The sequence below is a fragment of the Squalius cephalus genome (assembly GCF_949319135.1).
Source record: "Squalius cephalus genome assembly, chromosome: 2".
Taxonomy (NCBI): domain Eukaryota; kingdom Metazoa; phylum Chordata; class Actinopteri; order Cypriniformes; family Leuciscidae; genus Squalius; species Squalius cephalus.
This window is the reverse complement of record NC_137123.1, coordinates 45,192,051-45,216,018: the sequence shown is the minus strand read 5'-3', so window position 1 is coordinate 45,216,018 and position 23,968 is coordinate 45,192,051. Positions and strand designations below refer to the sequence as shown.

General features: G+C 40.0%; 1 protein-coding gene across 6 annotated transcripts in view; it reads left to right on the top strand.

The window, feature by feature from the left end:
- The window catches only part of uso1 (USO1 vesicle transport factor), a 31,648-nt gene that overhangs the window by 2,460 nt on the left and 5,220 nt on the right, over positions 1 to 23,968 (top strand). The window contains exons 3-19 of one of the 6 annotated variants that reach the window (XM_079850984.1): positions 1,942 to 2,006; positions 2,154 to 2,230; positions 2,493 to 2,504; positions 3,718 to 3,818; positions 3,939 to 4,041; positions 5,964 to 6,019; positions 6,110 to 6,230; positions 6,332 to 6,510; positions 7,117 to 7,257; positions 15,525 to 15,613; positions 15,711 to 15,865; positions 17,115 to 17,320; positions 18,139 to 18,159; positions 21,302 to 21,412; positions 21,774 to 21,892; positions 22,404 to 22,585; positions 23,162 to 23,283. In XM_079850984.1, the coding sequence (XP_079707110.1) occupies positions 1,942 to 2,006; positions 2,154 to 2,230; positions 2,493 to 2,504; positions 3,718 to 3,818; positions 3,939 to 4,041; positions 5,964 to 6,019; positions 6,110 to 6,230; positions 6,332 to 6,510; positions 7,117 to 7,257; positions 15,525 to 15,613; positions 15,711 to 15,865; positions 17,115 to 17,320; positions 18,139 to 18,159; positions 21,302 to 21,412; positions 21,774 to 21,892; positions 22,404 to 22,585; positions 23,162 to 23,283 (1,860 nt within the window). Of the gene's footprint in view, positions 1 to 1,941; positions 2,007 to 2,153; positions 2,241 to 2,492; positions 2,505 to 3,717; positions 3,819 to 3,938; positions 4,042 to 5,963; positions 6,020 to 6,109; positions 6,231 to 6,331; positions 6,511 to 7,116; positions 7,258 to 15,524; positions 15,614 to 15,710; positions 15,866 to 17,114; positions 17,321 to 18,138; positions 18,160 to 21,301; positions 21,413 to 21,773; positions 21,893 to 22,403; positions 22,586 to 23,161; positions 23,284 to 23,968 lie in introns of all 6 variants that reach the window. The other 5 variants (XM_079850988.1, XM_079850986.1, XM_079850985.1 and 2 more) reach the window with 5 other exon arrangements.

Below are 23,968 nucleotides of genomic sequence, written 5' to 3'. Positions count from 1 at the left end.
CTGTCGCTGAGAAACACGGAGTTTGAGCTCCCTCCAAAGATTCTCTATTGGGTTTAGGTCTGGAGACTGGCTAGGCCACGCCAGAACCTTGATATGCTTCTTACAGAGCCACTCCTTGGTTATCCTGGCTGTGTGCTTCGGGTCATTGTCATGTTGGAAGACCCAGCCTCGACCCATCTTCAATGCTCTAACTGAGGGAAGGAGGTTGTTCCCCAAAATCTCGCAATACATGGCCCCGGTCATCCTCTCCTTAATACAGTGCAGTCGCCCTGTCCCATGTGCAGAAAAACACCCCCAAAGCATGATGCTACCACCCCCATGCTTCACAGTAGGGATGGTGTTCTTGGGATGGTACTCATCATTCTTCTTCCTCCAAACACGTTTAGTGGAATTATGACCAAAAAGTTCTATTTTGGTCTCATCTGACCACATGACTTTCTCCCATGACTCCTCTGGATCATCCAAATGGTCATTGGCAAACTTAAGACGGGCCTTGACATGTGCTGGTTTAAGCAGGGGAACCTTCCGTGCCATGCATGATTTCAAACCATGACGTCTTAGTGTATTACCAACAGTAACCTTGGAAACGGTGGTCCCAGCTCTTTTCAGGTCATTGACCAGCTCCTCCCGTGTAGTTCTGGGCTGATTTCTCACCTTTCTTAGGATCATTGAGACCCCACGAGGTGAGATCTTGCATGGAGCCCCAGTCCGAGGGAGATTGACAGTCATGTTTAGCTTCTTCCATTTTCTAATGATTGCTCCAACAGTGGACCTTTTTTCACCAAGCTGGTTGGCAATTTCCCCGTAGCCCTTTCCAGCCTTGTGGAGGTGGAGAATTTTGTCTCTAGTGTCTTTGGACAGCTCTTTGGTCTTGGCCATGTTAGTAGTTGGATTCTTACTGATAGTATGGGTTGGACAGGTGTCTTTATGCAGCTAACGACCTCAAACAGGTGCATCTAATTTAGGATAATAAATGGAGTGGAGGTGGACATTTTAAAGGCAGACAAACAGGTCTTTGAGGGTCAGAATTCTAGCTGATAGACAGGTGTTCAAATACTTATTTGCAGCTGTATCATACAAATGAATAGTTAAATCATATATTGTGATTTCTGGATTTTTTTTTAGATTATGTCTCTCACAGTGGACATGCACCTACGATGACAATTTCAGACCCCTCCATGATTTCCAAGTGGGAGAACTTGCAAAATAGCAGGGTGTTCAAATACTTATTTTCCTCACTGTATATGCCTTTCTTCAAAGCGTTTCTAAGGATGCTGATTGTTAGAGGGTAGCTGTCTGAAGGCAAGATTTTAATTTTTTTTTTACAGGAAGAACTTTTATATATGTAATATTGATGATCAAAGATGAGTTTTAAGGGATAAAATGATTGGTTACAGGGGGACTTTAAGCAAATGCATTAAGTGGCATCAGTCTGCTAGATGTAGTCCCTACAGAATGTTACTATGCAACTAAAAATAACAATCCACTATGGGAGTTGCACAGTGATATGGTGAACAGGTGTTATTTTGTGGAATATTGCACATTTTATAATAAGCCTGTACACTTTTGGCACTGTTTATAATGCATAGGTGATATTACAGTAAATAGAATATCAAAACAGAAGGGATACAGTACATGCTGTGTTCGTTTCACTGTTAAAAACATGCCTTGAAAGTGATGTGAGGTGGGGTTTTTTTTATTGAAAATACTTCCTCCTATCCCGATAAGTAAGCCATCATAAACTGATTTCAAATAGCATATTGGTGGGAGTGTTCAGAAACAGTCATTCTGCAGTTCCATTTGGTGCAGCTAATGTTGCAGAAATTTCACTTCTGTCCCAGAAGTTCAATTTAAGGGTAATTTCATCTATTTGTGACAGAATATATATATACATTACTTAGTTGTTTGTTGAACATGTGTCAAGTAGATTTTTAATTACAGAAATACCGTGTGGAGGTTGGAAATATGGCGATGGACCATTTGGTTCGTATACTACAGACTGACCGGTATGTTTCACAATTTGGTCAAAAAAATATTGCATTTACCATAAAGATAGGTCTTGCTGTGTTTTGTTGATATGACGTGAAAGGGCTTTGGGTCATCTACCACACATTGTGATTTTTTAAACTTTCAAATTGTTTTTTTTTAAACAGGTCAGACACTGAAATCCTAGGTTACGCTTTGGACACTTTGTACAATATTGTTTGCAATGATGAAGAGGAAGAACCAGGTATGTTTAGGCTATATTCTTAATTTAGTCTGGTTCAGATATGATCATGTTGGGATTTTATTTGTATTGTTTCAATGTCCATAAGCGTCTTGGGCTGATTCATGTCTTATTCTTTGATTCCAAATGAATAATTTTCTTTAAATTGTTCTTACAAACCTTATTTCAGTCTGTTCCTAGTCTCCCTCTTGCAGTTTGTTTGATGAGCTGGGAAATGTTGTATATCTGATCCTCCTCCTTTTTCTTTCCATGTTTAATCCACCAGATGAATCTGAAGGTAAAGCACTTTTTTGTGCATGATGCTGTCTAACCACTAGCCCATCCATGCTTTGAAATCCCCTTAGAATATATCCACTGCGTTTGAGACACTCAGAGAATTTCACAGTGATCTGAACCTAAATAATTGTCCTAATTCCATAATTTCCTAATTCCATAAAGCAGCAAATAAGTTCCGTTAAATTAAGAAAGGTCTTAAAAAGTTGTTTAGAAGTCCAAATGAAAAGATTTTTATAAATGAAAGAACCCAAATCCAGTTTCTATTATAACACCTGTGCAGATTGTGCTGCTGGTCGGTAGATAAGAAAATGATCCAAAACCTTATTTTTTATTTATTTTTTTATCAATGCCTAATTTCTGTTAACTGACAGTTGATCATTATGTTTGCGCAGTTGGTCAATCAAAGTTTGAGCTACTGCATATTTTGCATATATGCTACTGCATATTTTAGTTGTTGTTAATGATAATCTTCATTAATTTTCAAGTAAGAGAATTAACTACTAATTAATTACTAATAAACAATAATAATTTAACAGTTAATAACAATTTTTGAATAATAATTGGATTTAAGGTATGTTTTTTGTTATTGTTGTTTTAAGTTTTTTAATTAACAGTTTTTTAGGTTATGTTTAAGTTATTTAATTTTAATAAAGACACCATGAAATAAAGATAAAATGTCACTTTGAAAAAAAGGAAAGATAACTGCACTCGTCAAACTGTTTTTTGGTGTCCTTTAAGGCTGAATGAAAGTCTTGTCATTATAGAACCGAGAATTGTCCTAGTATTAATAATATTTAGTGTAAAAAAAGTTTATTCTGTGTGGGAGAGGTTAAGCTTTAACTGGTGTGGGTTTTGGTGTGTTCTTAATTTTTTTGCTTTTCACTGTCCGATTTCCTAATCTGTGGGTTGATGTGCTTTTTTCTGTCCCTCTTTGTATTAATACAGTTCTTGTCAGCAGACACATTCCACTGCTCTGCCGTCTGGAGGCTTGATAACATATGTACTGAAAATAGTTCATTTTCTGGCTCTTTGCAATTTTATTGTGATCAGATTTAGCACAAAAGTTTATTTTTCTTCTTTTTAGTATATTACTTTCCTTATATTTCTATCTATCTCCCCTTTTTCTGTTTCCCCCTGCATTATCTGTTAAAATAATCAAATAGAAGTAAAGACAATAAAGAACAGGTTTCCCTGCATCACATTTTCTCTTTCAGAGGAGAACCAGCAAAAGCAGGAGGATGATTTGGGAGCTCAGTTCACTGACAAGTTTGTCCAGGAACCAGAAAATGTCACTCTGCTCCTCACACTGTTGGAGGTAAGCTTAAACTGCCAACTATACTGTCTTTTTTTCACTGTCTTTTTTTTGGACGTCTTGTTGCTTTCCATATTTCCTTTCCATATTCCTGATGTTGTTTGACTGTTTTCCATGCTGTAGGAGTTTGACTTTCATGTCCGCTGGCCAGGTGTTAAGCTCCTAACTGCACTTTTGAAAAACCAGTGTGCTCAGGTCCAAGGGATCATCCTGGTCAGCCCAATGGGTGAGTACATTTTTTTTATTTTGCTCTTGTAATTATCTGATAGTTTAGAACAATTTGCCAGTACAGATTGTTTGGTAGTCCGATTTTTTTTTAATCTACCCTGTTATATATTATCATATGTTACACAATTTTATTTGCTTTTTAACCAGCTGAGGTATCTAAAAAAAACTAAAAAAAAACCAGCTAATTTCAGAATCTGTTGACTCATATGACGTAAATGTGAACTAATTGACTAACGCAATTAAAAATTAAAAATCCTAAAGGAGTTTTAGAACCAAAGTATTTTGCATTTACATTTAATCATTTAGCAGACGACTTACAAATGAAGAGAGCAATCAAGCAAACAATAGGGCAACAAAATGGTGTTTTTTTATTAAATAAAAAACAAACAGATTAGAATAATAAGTGTTAATATTTACAGGTCAAGTGTTGATGAAAAAGATGGAAATGGTTGAAGACTCAGCTGCTTGGGTTGAGTTAGGCAGGTCATTTCACCAGCAACATTGGTGGTCATTAACATTTTTGGGATGTGCTGATGTTGCACTGCTTGCTTGAAATATAACATCCAATATATACTGAAAGTGAGTGGCATGGCAAAACTGCAGCACCCTTTTGTTCATTTAATCCCTGAGTATGTGCCACTCCCAAAAATCAAGGCAGCCATACAAGTTAATATGTGGCTTGAGGGTAGGTTTTAGTGGTTAAATACTTCATTTGTACTTGATTGTGGTATGTCCAGAGTGACAGCCATGTCATGTGAGTGCTATATATTGATATATATATATTGCTAGTACCGAGTTGGACCCCCTTTTGCCTTCAGAACTGCCTTAATTCTTCGTGACATAGATTCAACAAGGTGCTAAGAGATTCCTCAGAGATTTTGGTCCATATTGACATCATGCAGTTCCTTCAGATTTGTCGGCTGCACATCAATAATGCAAATCTCCTGTTCCACCACATCCCAAAGATGCTCTATTGGATTGAGATCTTGTGACTGTGGAGGCCTTGAGGATAGTGAGCTCATTGTAAAGTTGAAGAAACCAGTTTGAGATGATTTGAGCTTTGTGACATGGCGTGTTTTCCTGCTGAAAGTAGGCATCAGAAGATGTGGTCATAAAAGGTTGAGCATTGTCAGCAACGATCCTCAGTTTGGCTGTGGCATTTAAGTGATGCTCAGTTGGTACTAAGGGGCCCAATGTGTGCCAAGATATTATCCTCCACACCATTACACCACCAGCAGCCTGAAACATTGATACAAGCATCTAGATTCATGTTGTTTACGCTAAATTCTGACCCTACCATCTGAATGACACAGCAGAAATCGAAACTCATCAGACCAGGCAACATCTTTCCAATCTTCTATTGTCCAATTTTGGTAAGCCTGTGCAAGTTGTAGCCTCAATTTCCTTTTCTTAGCTGACAGGAGTGGCACCCGGTGTGATCTTCTTCTGCTGTAGCCCATCTGCTTCAAGGTTTGACGTTTTGTGCGTTCAGAAATGCTCTTCTGTAACAAGTGATTATTTGAGTTAGTGTTGCTTTTCTATCAGCTCGAGCCAGTCTGGTCATTCCCCTCTGACCTCTGGCATTTACAAGGCATTTTCTCCCACAGAACTGCTGCTCACTGGATATTTTCTCTTTTCTGGACAATTCTTTGTAAGCCCTAGAGATGGTTGTGCATGAAAATCCCTGAAATACTCAGACCAGCCCGTCGGGCACCTATAACCCTGCCACAATCAAAGTAACTTAAATCATCTTTCTTCCCCATTCTGATGCTCAGTTTGAACTTCAGCAGATTCTCTTGACCATCAGTTTCCACTTTTGACTTCGGCTTTGCATTCAGCACTATCATTCTTTAAAGCTGTTTGGGTTATTTTATTGATATCTAGTTTCTAATGTTGATTTTTTTTTTTCTTACTCTGCAGGAGTGTCCAGGTTAATGGATCTCCTAGCTGACTCCAGAGAAGTTATCCGTAATGATGTAAGTGTTATTGCTCTACATTACCATGAGTGTTCATACAGGAAGTTTCTGTTGAAATTAAATTAATCAATTTGACCTTTTTCCATTAAGGGTCTCCTACTGCTGCAGCAGCTCACCAAAGGCAACGCAGCAATTCAGAAAATTGTGGCCTTTGAAAATGCATTTGAGAGACTTCTTGATATCATCACAGAGGAAGGTTCTAGTGATGGAGGTATGCAGTTAACAATCCCTTTTAATTTAAAATGGAGAAGGACACTCGTGAATTTCCAAAGGTGGCAAGATTGTGTATTAAGGTCCCTATTCACCTCACAGGTATTGTGGTGGAGGACTGTCTCCTATTGTTGCTCAACCTCCTGAAAAACAATAGCTCCAACCAGAATTTCTTTAAAGAAGGCTCCTATATACAAAAGATGAAGCCGTGGTTTGAGGTTGGGGATGACAACTCTGGCTGGTCAGCGCAGAAGGTCACCAACCTCCATCTAATGCTGCAGGTCTGAAATGAAGAATCCATTTAATATGTGTCACAATTCACACACACACACTCACACACACACACACACACACACACACACACACACAAAAAAAACATACACAGTAAATTGGATGTTTTTATACAGATTAAATTAATGGTTAAATATTATTGGTACTACTTTGCAATAAGATTTAATTTAACATTACTTGTAACCATATTAGTTAATATGATCTAACAATTAACAATACTTCTACAGCATTTATTAATCTTAGTCAATGATAATTTCACCATTTACAAATGCATTATTAAAATCCAAAGTTGTATTTGTTAACATTTGTTAACGCACTGTGAACTAACATGAACAAACAATGAAAAATAGATTTAACAAAGATTAGTAAATGCTTTAAAAATATATTGCTCATTGTTAGTTCATTTTTTTAACTAATGTTAACAAATGAGACCTTGCTGTAACCTCCTCCTCTTCTTCCTCTACTTCTTCTCCTTCTTCTTCCCCCCCCCCCTCCTCCTCCTTCTTTTGCCACATTATAGAAGCAAGTCAGTGAGTATTATTTTGTTTGTTATGTGCTGTTGAGTTAAAATCTCTAGTTGTGTTTTGTCTCTGTAGCTGGTGCGAGTGATGGTTTCTCCAGTGAACTCTCCAGGGGCTACTGCCAGCTGTCAGAAAGCCATGTTCCAGTGTGGTCTCCTCCAGCAGCTCTGTACCATCCTCATGGCCACAGGTGTTCCTGCAGACATCCTCACAGAGGTCAGATTATTCTCAGAATCTTATTCTCATTGGCCTTGTTTACACTAAAGGCCTGCGTTCTGCTCCATATAGCACACAGTTAAAGTATATTCCACTGACCGTGAACACGGATGTATTAGGGCTGGGCGATATATCGCATGACATTGTTAGGCGCATCTCGTCAGTAAAGCCGGTTCCTTGATTAGTAGTAAATCGCCATCACCTGCTTTCAGATGGAGCGGCATTCACTACAAAGAGCCGTAGTTAACTGACAAGCTGAGCCATATCGCATTAATATCGCGGACGTATCGCCTGCGATAATTAATAGACTCAATTGATAATTGAGTCTTCGAATATCTAATTAACATTTAATTTATGAAACCTTGTAAACTTCAGGCAATCCAGCTGTGAGATCTTGTGAAGCATGCATGCATAACAATGTGTGTACTAGCGGAGTAACGGTTCACATGACTCACAGCTCAGGTTGTATAACGGTTTTAGGGTCACGGTTTCGGTACGGTTCGGTATGTTCTATGTTCAGGAAAAAAGTGTAAAAAACTGTAACTGTTGGTTACAGTGTTTACTTCCTTTTTATTCATATTTAAAAAAAAAAAAATTGTGACAAATACTGTAATAGTATGTTTACATCGTAAAAGTTGCGATCTAAAGTAAAAATGTTATTTTACCGATTTTTTTCTATCAAGTTCAACATTTACAGATTATTAATTTCTAATTTAGTAAATGGTTCACTAATTGTTATGCATGTGTTTTTACTATCTTTAAATTAAAAAGATATCATGATATCATATACTGTCTTTATATCAGCCACCCTGTTCTCTAAGATATCGGCGATCGAAAACATCTATTAGTCGATCAGTATTTCCTCCATTGCCTGTGTTCTCTCATGCATGTCATGAGTTCAGAACCATTGTGAGATGTGATGTGTACAATAGAGGTGTGAATCTTCACTTGCCTCACGATTCAGAGGGAAACAATTAGATTATAAAGTGATTCTCGATACTGCTTTTCCTCCAAATCTTTTATTAATAATACTTAATATGTTAATAATCACAATATGGTTATTTTAGTTTTTTTTGTCTTTGTTATTAAAAATAAGAACAAAGATGTTATTAACAATCCAAGAAACAAATGAAATTACCAGTGCATTACATTTGATCATTTCATATCTATTTGACAGAAGCATTCAAGTGAGAAATAATACAGACATTTAATAATCAAATTTAAAAGTATTCACTGCATAGTCTTTAGTGTATTAGTTATAAATAAATTGATTATTAATAAAGCTACTGTAATATAAATCCCTTTGTGTATGTGTGAGAAGGAAGGAGACCGAGGTCGGCTGGCTGAGACTCGTGGGTATTTTATTTAACTCAATTCGTACATAACAATCGCGCCACATGCGCTTTCAAAACTCAACACACTTTCCAGGATCAAACAGCTCTGTAATCTCTGTCCACGATCAGCTCAGTGCTCTGTCCGGTTCCCACGAGTCCTCAGCCCTCTCTCTCCTCGATGACTGTGAGAGCCTTCCTTATATGCGGTCTCCCCACGCCAATTACTGCAACGAGACACAGGTGTAAGTCATTTTGCACTTGACCCACTTACCGCCGCTCCTCTCCCCGCTCTCTCTCTCGTCGCAGACCTCGCTGAACCACGCCCCCCTTGCCACATACCCCCACCGCCCGACTCAGGCCGGGGAGCCATCCGGCCTGCAGCCTCCCCCCCCCTCCTCCTGGAGAGGAAGTCGGCCACAGCCATCTGTACACCCGGCCTGTGGATCACCTGGAACTTAAAAGGCTGTAAAGCGAGATACCAACGAGTGATCCGCGCGTTGGTATCCTTCATGCGGTGGAGCCACTGCAGGGGAGCGTGGTCCGAACAGAGGGTGAATTCCCGTCCCAGGAGGTAGTAGCGAAGGGTGAGAACCGCCCACCTGATGGCCAAACATTCTTTCTCGATGGTGCTGTACTTAGTCTCTCTCTTCGAGAGCTTACGACTAATGTACAGCACCGGGCGATCCTCCCCCTCCACCTCCTGGGACAGTACAGCACCCAGCCCCCGGTCCGACGCGTCAGTCTGCAACACAAAAGGGAGAGAAAAGTTAGGAGAGTGTAAGAGCGGCCCGCCACACAGAGCAGCCTTAACCTTGGTAAAAACCTGTTGGCACTGCTCCGTCCACTGGACCGTATCTGGCACTTCCTTTTTAGTGAGGTCAGTCAGCGGGCTGGTGAGGTCCGAATAACCAGGAATAAACCTTCTATAATATCCCGCCAGCCCCAGGAACTGCCTCACCTCCTTTTTGGTCTTAGGCCTCGGACAGGTTGCAATTGCTGCGGTCTTATCAATTTGAGGACGCACCTGCCCATGACCTAAGTGGAAACCCAGATACTTTACTTCCAACCGCCCAACTGCACACTTCTTGGGGTTGGCCGTTAGCCCCGCCCGTCTCAGCGCCCCAAGAACGGCCCTCACATGCTCCATATGCCGCTGCCAATCATTACTGTAGATGATAATATCATCCAAGTAAGCAGCGGCATATGCAGTGTGGGGCCGCAGAACCTTATCCATAAGGCGCTGAAACGTGGCCGGTGCCCCGAACAGCCCGAAAGGAAGTGTCACAAATTGGTGTAATCCAAACGGCGTGGTGAAAGCCGTCTTTTCTTTGGACATGGGAGATAAGGGGATCTGCCAATATCCTTTCGTTAAGTCCAATGTCGAGTAAAAACGAGCCGAGCCTAACCGATCAAGCAACTCGTCAATCCGCGGCATTGGATATGCGTCGAATTTCGACACTGCGTTCACCCTGCGATAGTCTACACAAAACCGCACGGAGCCGTCCGTTTTAGGAACTAAGACTATCGGGCTCGCCCAGTCACTGTAAGACTCCTTGATTACTCCCAACTCCAGCATTGCCTCTAATTCGGTCTGAACCACTTTTTTTTTGTGTTCAGGCAACCTGTATGGCCGGCCGCGAATTACCACCCCCGGCTCTGTCTCAATGTGGTGCTGAATCAGATTAGTACGACCGGGCAGGGGCGAAAACACATCTGCAAACTCAGATTGTAACTTCGTAATGTCAGTGAGCTGCGAGGGCGAGAGGTGATCCCCTCCCGGGGCCAGAGCGAGAGATTTCCCTTTGATGATCGCCTCTGGCCCGAGATCTTCCTCTCCACTCACTGCCGTCGCAAGCAACACTGACTCCTCCTCACTCCATTTTTTAAGGAGATTGAGGTGATAGATTTGTAGTGAATCGCCTCTGTCCGTTCGTATTACCTCATAATTGAGATCCCCTATTCGCTGTGTGACCTCAAAGGGTCCTTGCCACTTCACTAATAATTTAGAGCTGGAAGTTGGTAGTAACACGAGCACTTTATCTCCCTGTGTAAATTCTCGAAGCTTAGTTCCCCTGTTATACAGCCGGCTTTGTCTGTCTTGAGCCTGGAGCAAATTCTCCATAGAAAGCCGCCCCAGTGTATGGAGTTTTGCTCTCAGGTCCACGACATACTGAATTTCATTTTTACTATCCGAGCGTCCGTCCTCCCAAGTTTCTTTCAGGACGTCTAAAACCCCATGAGGCTGACGTCCGTAAAGAAGCTCAAATGGGGAAAACCCCGTGGAGGCTTGCGGGACCTCGCGCACAGCAAATAAGAGGGGTTCTAGCCATTTGTCCCAATTTTTCGCGTCCTCTTGTACGAATTTACGAATCATTGTCTTCAACGTGCGATTAAACCGTTCGACCAGCCCGTCCGTTTGTGGGTGATAGACACTGGTTCGTACAGATTTAATGCCCAATAATTCGTACAATTCGCTTAACGTGCGAGACATAAACGCGGTGCCCTGATCCGTGAGAATCTCTTTCGGGATTCCCACGCGGGAAATTAAACGAAACAGTGCGTCCGCCACACTTTTAGCGGAAATGGTGCGGAGCGCCACTGCTTCGGGTTATCGCGTTGCGTAGTCAACTATGACCAACGCAAAGCGATGTCCCCGTGCGGATCGTTCTAATGGCCCGATGAGGTCCATACCAATTCTCTCGAAGGGGACCTGCATAAGAGGTAAAGGGCGCAAAGGCGCTTTTGGGGCGGCCGGTGGGTTCACCAACTGACATTCACGACACGACGCGCACCATCTGCGCACGTTCTCGTGAATGCCCGGCCAAAAGAAACGGGTCATTAGACGATTTAATGTGGAAGTCATTCCCAAATGCCCAGCCATCGGATTACAATGCGCCGTCTGGAAAAGCATTTCCCGACGGCTCCGTGGTACTAACAATTGGGTTGTATCTTCCTTTGTCTGAGTGTCTTGGGTCACTCGATACAACTTGTCCTTAATTATGGCAAAATAAGGATAGGAAAGCACGCGATCAGGTTGGAGGGGCTGCCCATCGATGGAACGGACCTGTTCAAACGCATGTTTGAGCGTCTCATCTTGCGACTGTTCCAGGGGAAAGTCATCGCGGTTGGAGAGATTTAACCTCACCATCCCGCTCGAATCCTCTGAAACAGACCCGCTAGGTCCAGGTACAGCCTCTCCCACCTGAGTGCTTGCTCCCCTTCCCCGCCCTCTCTTTTTCCCAGAGACATCCGCTGTCAAAGACCCCAATAATTGTTCAAAAGCTGGCCAATTTGTCCCCAAAATTAACGGATGCCGGAGGCGCAGACTAACTGCCACCTCCACACAATGATTTTGTCCCCTAAATTTAATAGTGATGGCTCTTAACGGGTATTCCACTATATCCCCGTGCACACACCTCACCTTAACCATGCGGCCCGTATCCAATGCCCCGGATTGTAGCAGGCTTTGATGGATAGAGGTCTGGTTACAACCCGAATCCACCAATGCCTGATAGGTACCCCCCTTAATACTCACAGGTATCTGGTACAACGCCAACAGACCGGCCCAGGTTTTCCCGCCGCCCTAGTGGCAGAAAGTGGGTCCAGTGATTGGCGTGGGGAGAGCGCAGCAGCCCCATCGAGTCCCTCCTGTGACCCCGGCCCCCTGACAGGGCCTCACGGCCCGGCTGGAACCTCGGCTCCAGCCCTCCATCGCGGGTATGCCCTTGGTGGCCCACTGATACGGGTCCTGGGGAAAGGAACAGGTTTAGGGGGAGGGGTAGAGAGAGGAACTGGGGGAGAGAGAGAGAGAGAGATAGATGGCAGGGGTTCGCCGACCCCGGAGCACGCCGCCATCTGGTCCTCTGCCAGTTGGATGGCCAGATCCAGCGACGCCGGTCGGTGGCACTGGACCCACTGGGCAGTTCTCTTCGGCAGACGGGAAATAAACTGCTCCAGTACCACCTTGTTGATGATGTCGTCGGCGTCGCTTCCTCCGGCCAACAGCCATTTGCGGCACGAGTCCCGGAGCTGCTGCGCCAGGACAAACGGTCGGCCGGCTTCCGCCAGTTCCAGCGTTGTCGGTGTTGTTCAGGGTTGAGGCCGACCCTTTGGAGAATAGCTCGTCGTAAATCGGCGTACACCAGGAGGTTCTGGACGGGCAGTTGTTGAGCAGCCTTCTGGGCTTCCCCCGACAGTAGTGGAATTAGGCGCACCGGCCAGCTGGTCTGTGGCCACTCACATGCCTCGGCCGTTCGTTCAAATAAATCCATGAAGGCCTCGGGATCATCAGCCAGTCCCATCTTGTTCAGAGGCATGTGAGCTGCTGCGGTGGCCGCGGCGCCGGGGGAAGCCGGCTCCGCCCGAACCTCCCGGTCCAGCCAGCTCCGGAACAGCTCGCGGTCCTCCTGCTGGGCTTGCATCATGACGTGGAACCGTTTCTCCTGGTCCGCCCGCAAGTCCAGCAGGGCTTGATGGTTCTCTTGATGCAGACCCGCGAGCGATGTGATGATGTCCGCAAATGGCGTTCCCGATGTCACTGGCGGAGATTGCATTTCGGCGGCGGCGTTCTCCTTCCTTCCCGGGTTTCGGCACCAGTGTAATATAAATCCCTTTGTGTATGTGTGAGAAGGAAGGAGACCGAGGTCGGCTGGCTGAGACTCGTGGGTATTTTATTTAACTCAATTCGTACATAACAATCGCGCCACATGCGCTTTCAAAACTCAACACACTTTCCAGGATCAAACAGCTCTGTAATCTCTGTCCACGTTCAGCTCAGTGCTCTGTCCGGTTCCCACGAGTCCTCAGCCCTCTCTCTCCTCGATGACTGTGAGAGCCTTCCTTATATGCGGTCTCCCCACGCCAATTACTGCAACGAGACACAGGTGTAAGTCATTTTGCACTTGACCCACTTACCGCCGCTCCTCTCCCCGCTCTCTCTCTCGTCGCAGACCTCGCTGAACCACGCCCCCCTTGCCACAGCTACAAAAGTTATTCAATCAAAAGCAGTGAATGATTCCCTTTTTTCTTTTGTTGTTTGATCAGCAGCAGGTTTATTATATTAAGACCTAATGTACGGATAATGTTACACATCAGATTTTTTCCCCCAACTGTTTACGTTTGCTTAAGATGAAACAGACAATGTTTACGTGAATACTCGCCAAGATGGATATTATGAAAATTGAAGTTTCAAGAGCAATATGCCGCTAAAGAGAACTGAATTTGTGATCGCATGCTGTCTGAGGACTCGTTTACACTGCAGGTCTTGATGCCCAATTCTGATGTGTTGCCTATATCCCATTTATTTATTTTTGACCGTCCGTTTACACGTTCTTTCAATTGTGACCCATATCCGATTATTAATGTGTGTACACTTGACATACTATCTGAAACATCACGCATGCTTAAAGGGTTCTTGCACAGATGGACGAACAGGAAATATGCTTGGTACTAGCTCTACGATATATGCAAAGTTTGCCTAACATCACCATGATTTTGAGGCGGAGGAGGACGAATAGGGCCATCATTGCAGCCTGCGCATGTTTCAGTTATTGTGTGCGAGAGAGATCTCAGAACTGGTGGGAGCATATTGTGGCGGGCTTTAAGGAGGAGCAGTGGGTCCAAAATTTTAGGATGAGCAAGCCTTTGATATGTTGTGTCAACGTTTGTCCACATTCCTCTCCTACGATGACACAACGTTTCGTCGGGCCATCCGTCCCTTTGCAGAAGCGCATCGGGGCACGTGCATTGCTCTCGTCATTAAACTGCGGGTACTTTGCCTAATGCCTCAGAAAATCCGATCTGCCTGTTTACATGACAGTCGCATTGGCACATATCCGATTTATATCTGATTTATTTCCACATATGAACGAGGCCTGAAACCGATCTCGAAATATACGAATGCATGCGTTTTTTTCCGGTTTACACAGTCATTGAACACATCCGATCTGTGTCACATATGAGCAAAAAGTCGGAATTGGGTCACATTTCACTGACAGTGTAAACGAGGCCTGAGTCTGACTGTGTCAGTCAGTGCGAGTATCGAATTGAGATCTTTGTGTGGCTTGATGCACTTAAATAACTCTGTTTAGCAACAAGCACCTCCCACACTTTATTTTCTCATTCATGCATGTTCTTTTTGTGTAAACCGAAACATCAGACACAAGTGCTTTGCTTACGAAGGACATACGCACATTTTTTATTAATGTAGCCTATAATAGAGTACTTTATTTACAATAAAACATTACATTATACTGTATGTATGACAGGCCTATGTAATCACAGTTTTTAAAAATCGATTCGTTTTTATGCAGAATCGATCACAACAGCATCGCGATTAATCATCAAAAACTATTATATTCCACAGCTCCATACAAAAGACATGAACAGAAGCAAAATGTCCAGTTTTCTCTCTACTCTTATCGTTCTTGCTGCTCTCAATTGTTCAAGCCACTAGACACAATGATTCATGTGTCATTACTATAGCAACCAATGTAGATAACTAGATATTTAGACCACTGCTCAAAGAAGTGGATCTCTATTGAGCCCTTATAAAGTGGCCATTCACACAGATCACATTTTTGCATTGAAAAACGCAAGACACGAGCAGTGGATTGGAAAAATGGTATTGAGAAAGTTTAACTTATTTTAGCTTAAATGCATGTTTTAAGAATGCCATGTCATGCACAAAATGTTTAAAAACCACCGTCTAGTTCATTTTTACATGGAGAACAATGGAAATGTAGCACAGTGGAATTCAAAAACATGTTATGTGTGAATGGCCTCTACCAGTGCAGCATTCAGTTCTAAAAATCTTCTTTGAAAAAAATTAATTGCACAGAACTGCATAATGTTTCTTAAATGTTACCATTTTTAACGGTTTTTAATGTACCACTGAAATGTTTTCACTTTTTTCTATTTGTCTTTCTTGTACAGACCATCAATACTGTGTCTGAGGTCATACGTGGATCTGAAGTGAATCAGGACTACTTTGCATCTGTTAATGCACCATCCAATCCACCAAGGTCTGGTTTGTCCTTTGTACTGTCTTTGAAACGATAATCAAAAAAGTATTTTCTGGTAAAGAGTTGAGAATATGAACTTGTTGACTGTTTTCTTCAGGCCTGCAATTGTGGTTCTTCTCATGTCAATGGTGAATGAGAGACAGCCGTTTGTTCTCCGCTGTGCTGTACTTTACTGCTTCCAATGCTTCCTGTACAAGAACCATAAAGGACAAGGGGAGATTGTAGCCACACTGCTGCCCTCCACTATAGATGGTAAGGGTTGCCCCGACTAGTCGCTTAGTTCTGCCATTAGTTGGTGCAGACTGTTCATGGATCATATGACTTCAGTTGCACTTATTTTATACATGGTGACAGCAGGAAGACAATTTTTTCTTCTGTGTATAGTCACCTGTAATTACCAAATAAATTTAGAACTACCAAATAAAGTAAAACTAATGCACTTTGTGTTACCAAGGCACATTATTATAATTATTATAATAATATAAATAAAAATATATATTTTTTATTTATACATATATTTTCTGCCATATATTTACGCACCAGCACTTTGGACATCTGAGTTTGGTAACGAAAATACTAATCAAAAAACTAATTTGATTATTGATTAGTCACGGTTCATAGTGCGCTGTGCCCGGAAACCAACAGTCAGGTACGTCGCTTTACAGTAGAGAATAACCCATTTCTATGGACAAAATGCATATGGAAAATAGCGGAGGACACAGAGTGAGCTGCTGCGGGAAAGGTATATGATCTAAGTTGTCCGAAACATGAGAATGCTTTATGTTAATAACTTAAGCTGTTCAAATTAAAGCATTAGCGTTTCCCACATCTTGCCCTCTCGCACTTTGACAGATGTGTGTGCTGTTTAATGCCTTTGGCACAGCGCATTTCCTCAGCGCATAACTTTCATTTTATGGTTAAATCCTCATCTGTAAATGTTAGAAATTCCAGCAAATATTTCCATTTTGCATATTCTGACAACAAGCATCTTGTTAAACTTCACAGACTTCAATGAACGTGCACATCAAACAGACAGAGCGCAGTAGAATAGAAGCGCAATAATTCTGACTAAAATATAAATTTTGCTAAAAAAAAATTTTTTTTTTAGAAATTAGGTGTAGGTTTAAAAATATACATGTAACACAAGTAATCATATTTATGAGAACAGTAACAGCAAAGGCACTAATGTTGGAATAGCCCATTAATGTAATATAAATACTATGTTCATACGAGTGAATGTGTTCCTCATAGTTAAATTTTGTGCTTTTTTTTTTATTTAGTCATTTTAATTTCTGCTTTAAAATAGTAAGCAACTAGCAATAGTAACTTAAAATAGTTTATATTACACATTTTTTTGGAGGACCGCATTGGGCAGGATATGGAATAATATTGTTTAAAATAATGGATAATGTTTAATGGATAATACATTTTAGATTTTTTTCAGATTAATCGAAAAGTAATCATCAGATTATACTTTAATATTGTTTTTTCTGTCCCTCAGCTAACTCTATTTCAGCAGGACAGCTGTTATGTGGAGGTCTGTTCTCAGCAGACTCTCTGTCAAACTGGTGTGCCGCTGTGGCTCTTGCTCATGCGCTACAGGATAACCTCACCCAGAAAGAGCAGCTACTGCGGGTACAGTTGGCCACCAGTCTGGGCAAGCCACCTGTTTCCCTTCTGCAGCAGTGCACCAACATCCTGTCCCAGGTACCCATTCTCAAACTTATAATGTGTGTTTAGTCAACATTTTGGGTTTAATTGGGCTCATTGACGTTAGTCAGGTCTATTAAACCTTTTGGGGTTTTTAATGGTTTGCCTCAGTAATTCTACCATATCTGTCTTTTTGGACACTGTCTGTTGAAAAGACGAGAATATGTTGTGTTTTGGTTGCTGGTAGGGGTGTGTGATAGGTATTTAAGCAATATCATACAAGTAAGATTTCTATTTTCCCCTGAATATCAGCATGATTGCAAATGTTTATTGAACTGTTGTATAAAATCATTATCACAATATGTTCAAATTAAGTTCTATTTTAGACACCATATTGTCAATATTGTCTGTTTTGTTCTTTTTCGTGAACTGGTGTGTCTCCGAGCTATACACAGTGGTTTTTCGTTCCTAAATAAATTAGCTTTTTTTCTTCCCGAATAAAATAAACGAATGACTCAATGAATCAGTCATAAAGAGACTCCGAAAATTTTGAAAATGAGATATCATTTTCTGTCAATATCACACACCCCTAGTTTCTGAGCTACTCCATGAGGTGTTGATTTGCTAGTTTGTTCTCAGGCTAAACATCAATAGCAACTTTTTCAACCAGCAGCATGGCTTTCCACCCGCTAGACCAGCACCAAACCAGCATAAACCAGCCTCAACCATCTTAAAAGTTCATGCTGGTCTAAGCTGTTTTTTCGACAGTTCTGGGCAAGGTTTCCCAAGATTTGGGGACATTCTGAACTCGTATGGGAATGGTAGCTTGTTGTTGTCACTGAATATCAAAGTGAACTGTGCTGTGGTTTTTGCAGGGTGATAAGCTCGACCGGAGGGTGAGTATCTGAGCGTGGACAGTTTAATGTGATGGTGTGGCTTGGCCTCATTTCCACAATGGGGGTTCATTAGGTGTTTTGTGTTCCTTCTGTTTGCTGTTTCTGCCCTGTTTGTTGTGTTCCCTTACTGACCCTGGCAGCCCTGGCTTTGACCGTTTATTTTCAACTGCTGGCTGCATGCTATGGTCTTTCTGGCTTATTCTGGAAGAGACAGAAGTTTCGGACTCTGTGAAATCTGTACTGTTATTCACCCCTTTCAGGTGGCTGCTAAGTCCAATGAGTTTATGACTAAATATTCACTCAAAACTAGAGATGCACCGATAAGATTATAATTTTTTTGGCCGATACCGATTTTAACAAACAACTATTGGCCGATTCCGATACAGTAGTTGCCACTTTTTATTTGAACTTATCATTAAAATAGATAACTGTTTTGATCATGTAAACAAAGTTCAAAAACACATGCATTAAGATATACTAGCTAGTTTATTGCTGCATAAAATAATTTCTTTTGAACGTGAATTGAATCCATTTAACAATAAACATGCCAACATAAATGCAATAATACAACAGAACAAAAATGCTGGCGTAGCTGGCAACTTTGTTTAAAAAAAATGCTGGTGGTGAAAGCGTTAAAACACAAAGCAGCCTAATATTCCTGCTGCGCTGCTGTCTAAGAGCTGCACAGAGCCAATATACTGGTACACAAGACAGAACCGACGAACCGAAGAAGTGAAAGAGAACTCGATTAAGTATTTGATCAGCTTTCCCGGCACATGCTTTGGATGTATGCACACACAAAACTTCTCAAACAGTAAGTAGAATTGTGTTCTCTTTTGCATCGTCTTGCACTTGAATATTTAAATTCGCAAGGCTTAAAAACGTTTGGAAAGGATACATTTTCATGAAGATGCAGCACTGGCCTGATGGCAGTCCTTATTGTGAAGCCCTGCTGTATTTTATACAGATTTAATTTTGTTTTGGCAAGTATTTAATTATTTTACCCAAATAAAAACGGATTATGCAACAGACATTATACAACTCTGTGCCTTCATGCAGTTAATTAATAAACCATCGGTTTGTTATATCTGCCTCTTTCTACAGCCGATATGCAGATTGTTTTAAATTGATCAAAAATCGGCCGATACACCGGTGCATCTCTTCTCAAAACTATTCCTGATTGCTTTTTCTGCTGCCCAGTACTTTCCTGTTTTGCTTTTTGCAAATTGTTTTTATGCACATCTTAGTTATCTTGTTGATAATTCTTATCTTGTTGAAAAGTTAATAATTACTTTTAAATTTCCATTATGCCTTTTCTTTACCCCTAAAACTAACAGTTCTTATAAGCTAGCCCTTACAGACGCTGATGTTTTTAAATAAAACCCTCTCCATAGTGTTTGAATGGAAACTTTCATAGTTCCTTTTAAACACCATATTATAACCATTTTATAATATACAATACCGTTCAGAAGTGAACTTTTTTGAAAGATAGTAATACTTTCATTAATCAAGGATGCATTCAATTGATCAATAATGGCAGTAAAGACATTTATGATGTTACAAAAGATTTCGAAGTCAAATAAATGCTGTTCTTAAAAAATTTTTTTTAAAAAAGTGTCATGGTTCCGACAAAAATATTAAGCAGAACAGCTGTTTTCAACATTGATGATATAAACTGTATCTTGAGCACTAAATCAGCGTATAAGAATGATTTCTGAAGGATTGTGTGACTGAAGTAAATTAAAATGCAGCTTTGCCATCACAGGAATATAATAAAAAAAACTGTTATTTTAAATTGTAATATTTTACAATATCACTGTTATTAAATGCAGCCTTGGTGAGCATAAAATACTTTTTTTTTCTTCTTTTTTTTTACATAAATAAATAAATAATTCTTACCAGCACCAAACTTTTGAAGGGAGTGTAAGTATTGTTCACACTGTTTACGCTGAAAAATAGTGACATGTAGTGTGCTACGAGTACTTGGATGTTGTAGTTCTTCAAAAATACAAAGTGGTATTTTAAACACTTGATGCACTCGGTGGTTACCACTTTCTTCAAGAAGTGGAGAGGCTTGTACAAGTACTAATGGCAACACATCACGTGCATTTGAAAAGAAATTTAACTGAAAAACTGTGAATTCTTCTGTGTAGTAAAAATGTTAAATGTTCCATTTGACATGACACTACTCTATGCTAGAGTTGATAGTGTAAGTGCATATAATAATTAGCACACCATTTGGAATGCAACTCTTGTCATTCTTTTAAGGTTGTCTTTGTATTTAGACCACATTTTACATTGAGACACTTCAGATTTTGTGTTTGTGTTGCAATTATACTGATGGCATTTTATCCTAAAAAACGAATAAAAAAAAAAAAAAAGATTAGGGTCCAACTCTCCCTATTAACTAACTATTAACAATGACTATATTAACTATAAACGCTGAATTACTGCTTATTAATAGTTAGTAAGGTAGTTGTTAAGTTTAGGTATTGGGTAGGATTAAATTAAGGGATGTAGAATATGATCATGCATAATGCATGCAGTACTAATTAACAGCCAAAATCATATGCATGCTAATAAGCACCTAGGTAATAGTGAGAATTGTACTCTAAACTAAAGTGTTAACTTTGGTTTTTAGGCCACTCGAAATTTGAAATCAAAACTAATCCTAACAAATAGCACACTATTTGTGCCTGTTTTTCTTCAGCTCGTAGATGTTGAATAGAATTTGCCAACAAACATTTTTAAATTAAGTTTTCATTATATTTATTATCTGTAGACTAATTAGTGGGAACTCCTTTGGTCACAAACATCTTATGTAAGATCAGATAAGATCTTAATTGCAAGCAAAACAGGCCAAAAACAAGTTCAGACAGTTCTGACTGAAAGCAACCATCTGCACTTTGTATTTCTGCAGAAATTAGCAAATACGATTTGGAGAACCTTGGAAATACTGTCTAAAAGGACTTAAAATTTAAATTTTACAATGCTAAGCGACTTGTTTCTTGCAGTCGTTTCTTTATCAATTTATTTGCTAATTTCTTAGATGTTAAAGTTATATGTTAGCTCAATATAAATGTTTATGGCAGTATGAGTGTGTGATCAAGACTGTATAATTGTGTTTTTTTTCTGTGTTCAGGGCAGTAGGGTGCAGACGAAGGTCGGTCTCCTCATGTTGCTCTGCACTTGGATTAGTAACTGTCCAATCGCTGTCATGCACTTCCTGCACAATCAAGACAATGTTCCCTTTGTATCCTTTTATCCATACATACACACACACACACATACACACACCTGATTTATATAGTTGATATACACACAAACAGTGTATTGTATTGGTATCGTGATGATAAAAAGTTTGAATCTTAGTTAATGATTCACAGAGCGACTTTATTTTTTTTACCTATGTTTAACTCTGTAATGTAGGGTAGTTCTGATCACAGCTTGGTATGCATTAAATTACATCACAGCAACCACATTACATTTTCAATCTTTTCAGATTAGAGTACAGCAAGTATAAACTTGTCTGTGTTTTTATGGCTCGTGTCATTTTGAGTACAGTTACCTGTTTGTCAGAAACTGTGTTGCGTTTCCTTAAATTATGTGTTCAGCTGACAGGTCAAATTTCAGAAAACCTGGGTGAGGATGAGCGACTGGTTCAGGGTCTGTGTGCTCTGTTGTTGGGGATCTGTATCTACTATAATGACAACAGCTTAGAGAATTACACCAAGTATGTTCTTTATTTATTTATAACTAAAGCTGTCAGCTGATATTAAAATGATCTATGACTAAACTTTTTGATAATTAAAGTGCACATAAATAAATTGTATTCAATAGATTAACACATCACACGTGTAAGTGTTGGTTTTGACAATTTGTGAATTGAATAGAATAGAATAGAATAGAATAGAATAGAATAGAATAGAATAGAATAGAATAGAATAGAATAGAATAGAATAGAACAAAACAGAACAGCACAGCCAGGCTATGTAGTACTGTGTCTTTGAGTATTGAACGACAGATAGCAGAAAGCAGATAGACAAAAAGTATTCCTATAATGTGTTTAGCTTTGCTATCACAGGAATAAATAACACTTTAAAATAGAAAAAAAGTTATTTTATTTCATAAATGAGCATGTTACAATTGACAGCGCATTTTATAACAATTCCCCCAGTGCCGTCATTAAGTGTTGAGCCTCCTTCACTATCTGTGTTACACAAAATATATTTTCCTCTTCACAGAGAAAAGCTGAAGCAGTTGATTGAGAAGCGCATAGGGAAGGAAAACTTTGTGGAGAAGTTGGGCTTTATAACCAAACACGAACTGTATTCCCGTGCTGGTCAGAAACCTCAGCCAGCCTTTTCCACCCCAGAACACATGCTTTTTGATCATGAGTTCACCAAACTTGTGAAAGAGTTAGAAGGTTAGTTTTGGAGTCCTGAACACAAAGTAAGACCTCTTTTCCATTGTTATTAACATCTGTCGGTGATCCAGTTACAAGTGCATGGTCATAAATTCAGGTGTAAATGGGATTCAGACCTTTTAAAATGTAGTCACTCATTCCATCAGGGGTGCATAGCCATCCTAATGTGTCCTATCCAACATTAAAGGTTCACCTACTAATGTACATAATCTTTATGTAAAAACAAGGGTTTTAAACTTTACTGGCGAGGCTCAGCTTTAATAGAAAGCAATTGTCTGATCAAAATGTTTCAGATTAGAAGTTACTGGAAATGGATCACTGAAGATGGATATTAATAACTTGATGCACAATGACAAGTAATAACTACATCCTTAAGAGAAAATGTGTTTTTATTATTATTGTATTGTTAATTCTTTGCACCAAAAATATGTTCATTCATTATTTTCTTCCATGCTCCCTCTGTTCCCGTCCATTTTTTTCTGTGCCTTGAAGCGCTATGTGAATTTGATAACTCATATGATCCGTTCAGGTAAAAGGTTTATTATTCATGTTTGCGGTTCTTTTTGTTGTTCATAGGAATGATAACAAAAGCAGTGCTTAAGTCAAGCGAGGAAGAGAAAAAGGAAGAAGAGGTGAAGAAAACACTAGAACAGCATGACAGCATTGTCACCCAGTACAAAGAGTTGATCAGAGAACAGGTAAAAAAAAAAAAAAAAATATATATATATATATATATATATATATATATATTATAATAATAATTATACTGCATCAAACTATATCACATTCTCACATTTGTCAGAATGCAATGTTTCAAACTAAACCTAGTGATATTTTTTGTTATATAGTGTACATATAACAGTATTCATTTGCCTTGGGTTATTCATGGTGTAACAACAGTTTGCATACTTCATCAGTCTATTTTATATGAAAATCATAAGCAGTGTTGAAAAAGAAAATATAAAATATATATCCCAAACCCAGCTGAGAACACCAAAAACAGAGACAATTTTAATCTTTTTTATAAGATTAACTTTTATTGAATATTTGATTATTATATGTACCTGCCATGAAGCTGATATGGCAGTAAACTTAAATACAAATTATTAATGTTAATATGTTGTGGCCCAGCCATAGCACCTTAAAAGTTTTTTTGTGAAAGAACCCCTTCAAGCTTAAAATGAAAAAAAGTAACCTGATAAAAAAATCTGACAAGAAGAATAGACTAACAGATACCGTCTTTTTTTTTTTTGAGCTGTAATTGCTGCCATAGGTAGCCCTACTGGATCTTAATCCAGAGAAGTAAATCCTTATGCACTTTGGTTTGAAATATGGGCAATAATTGTCATATGAATAACATATTCAATATGTGACCAAAGAAAA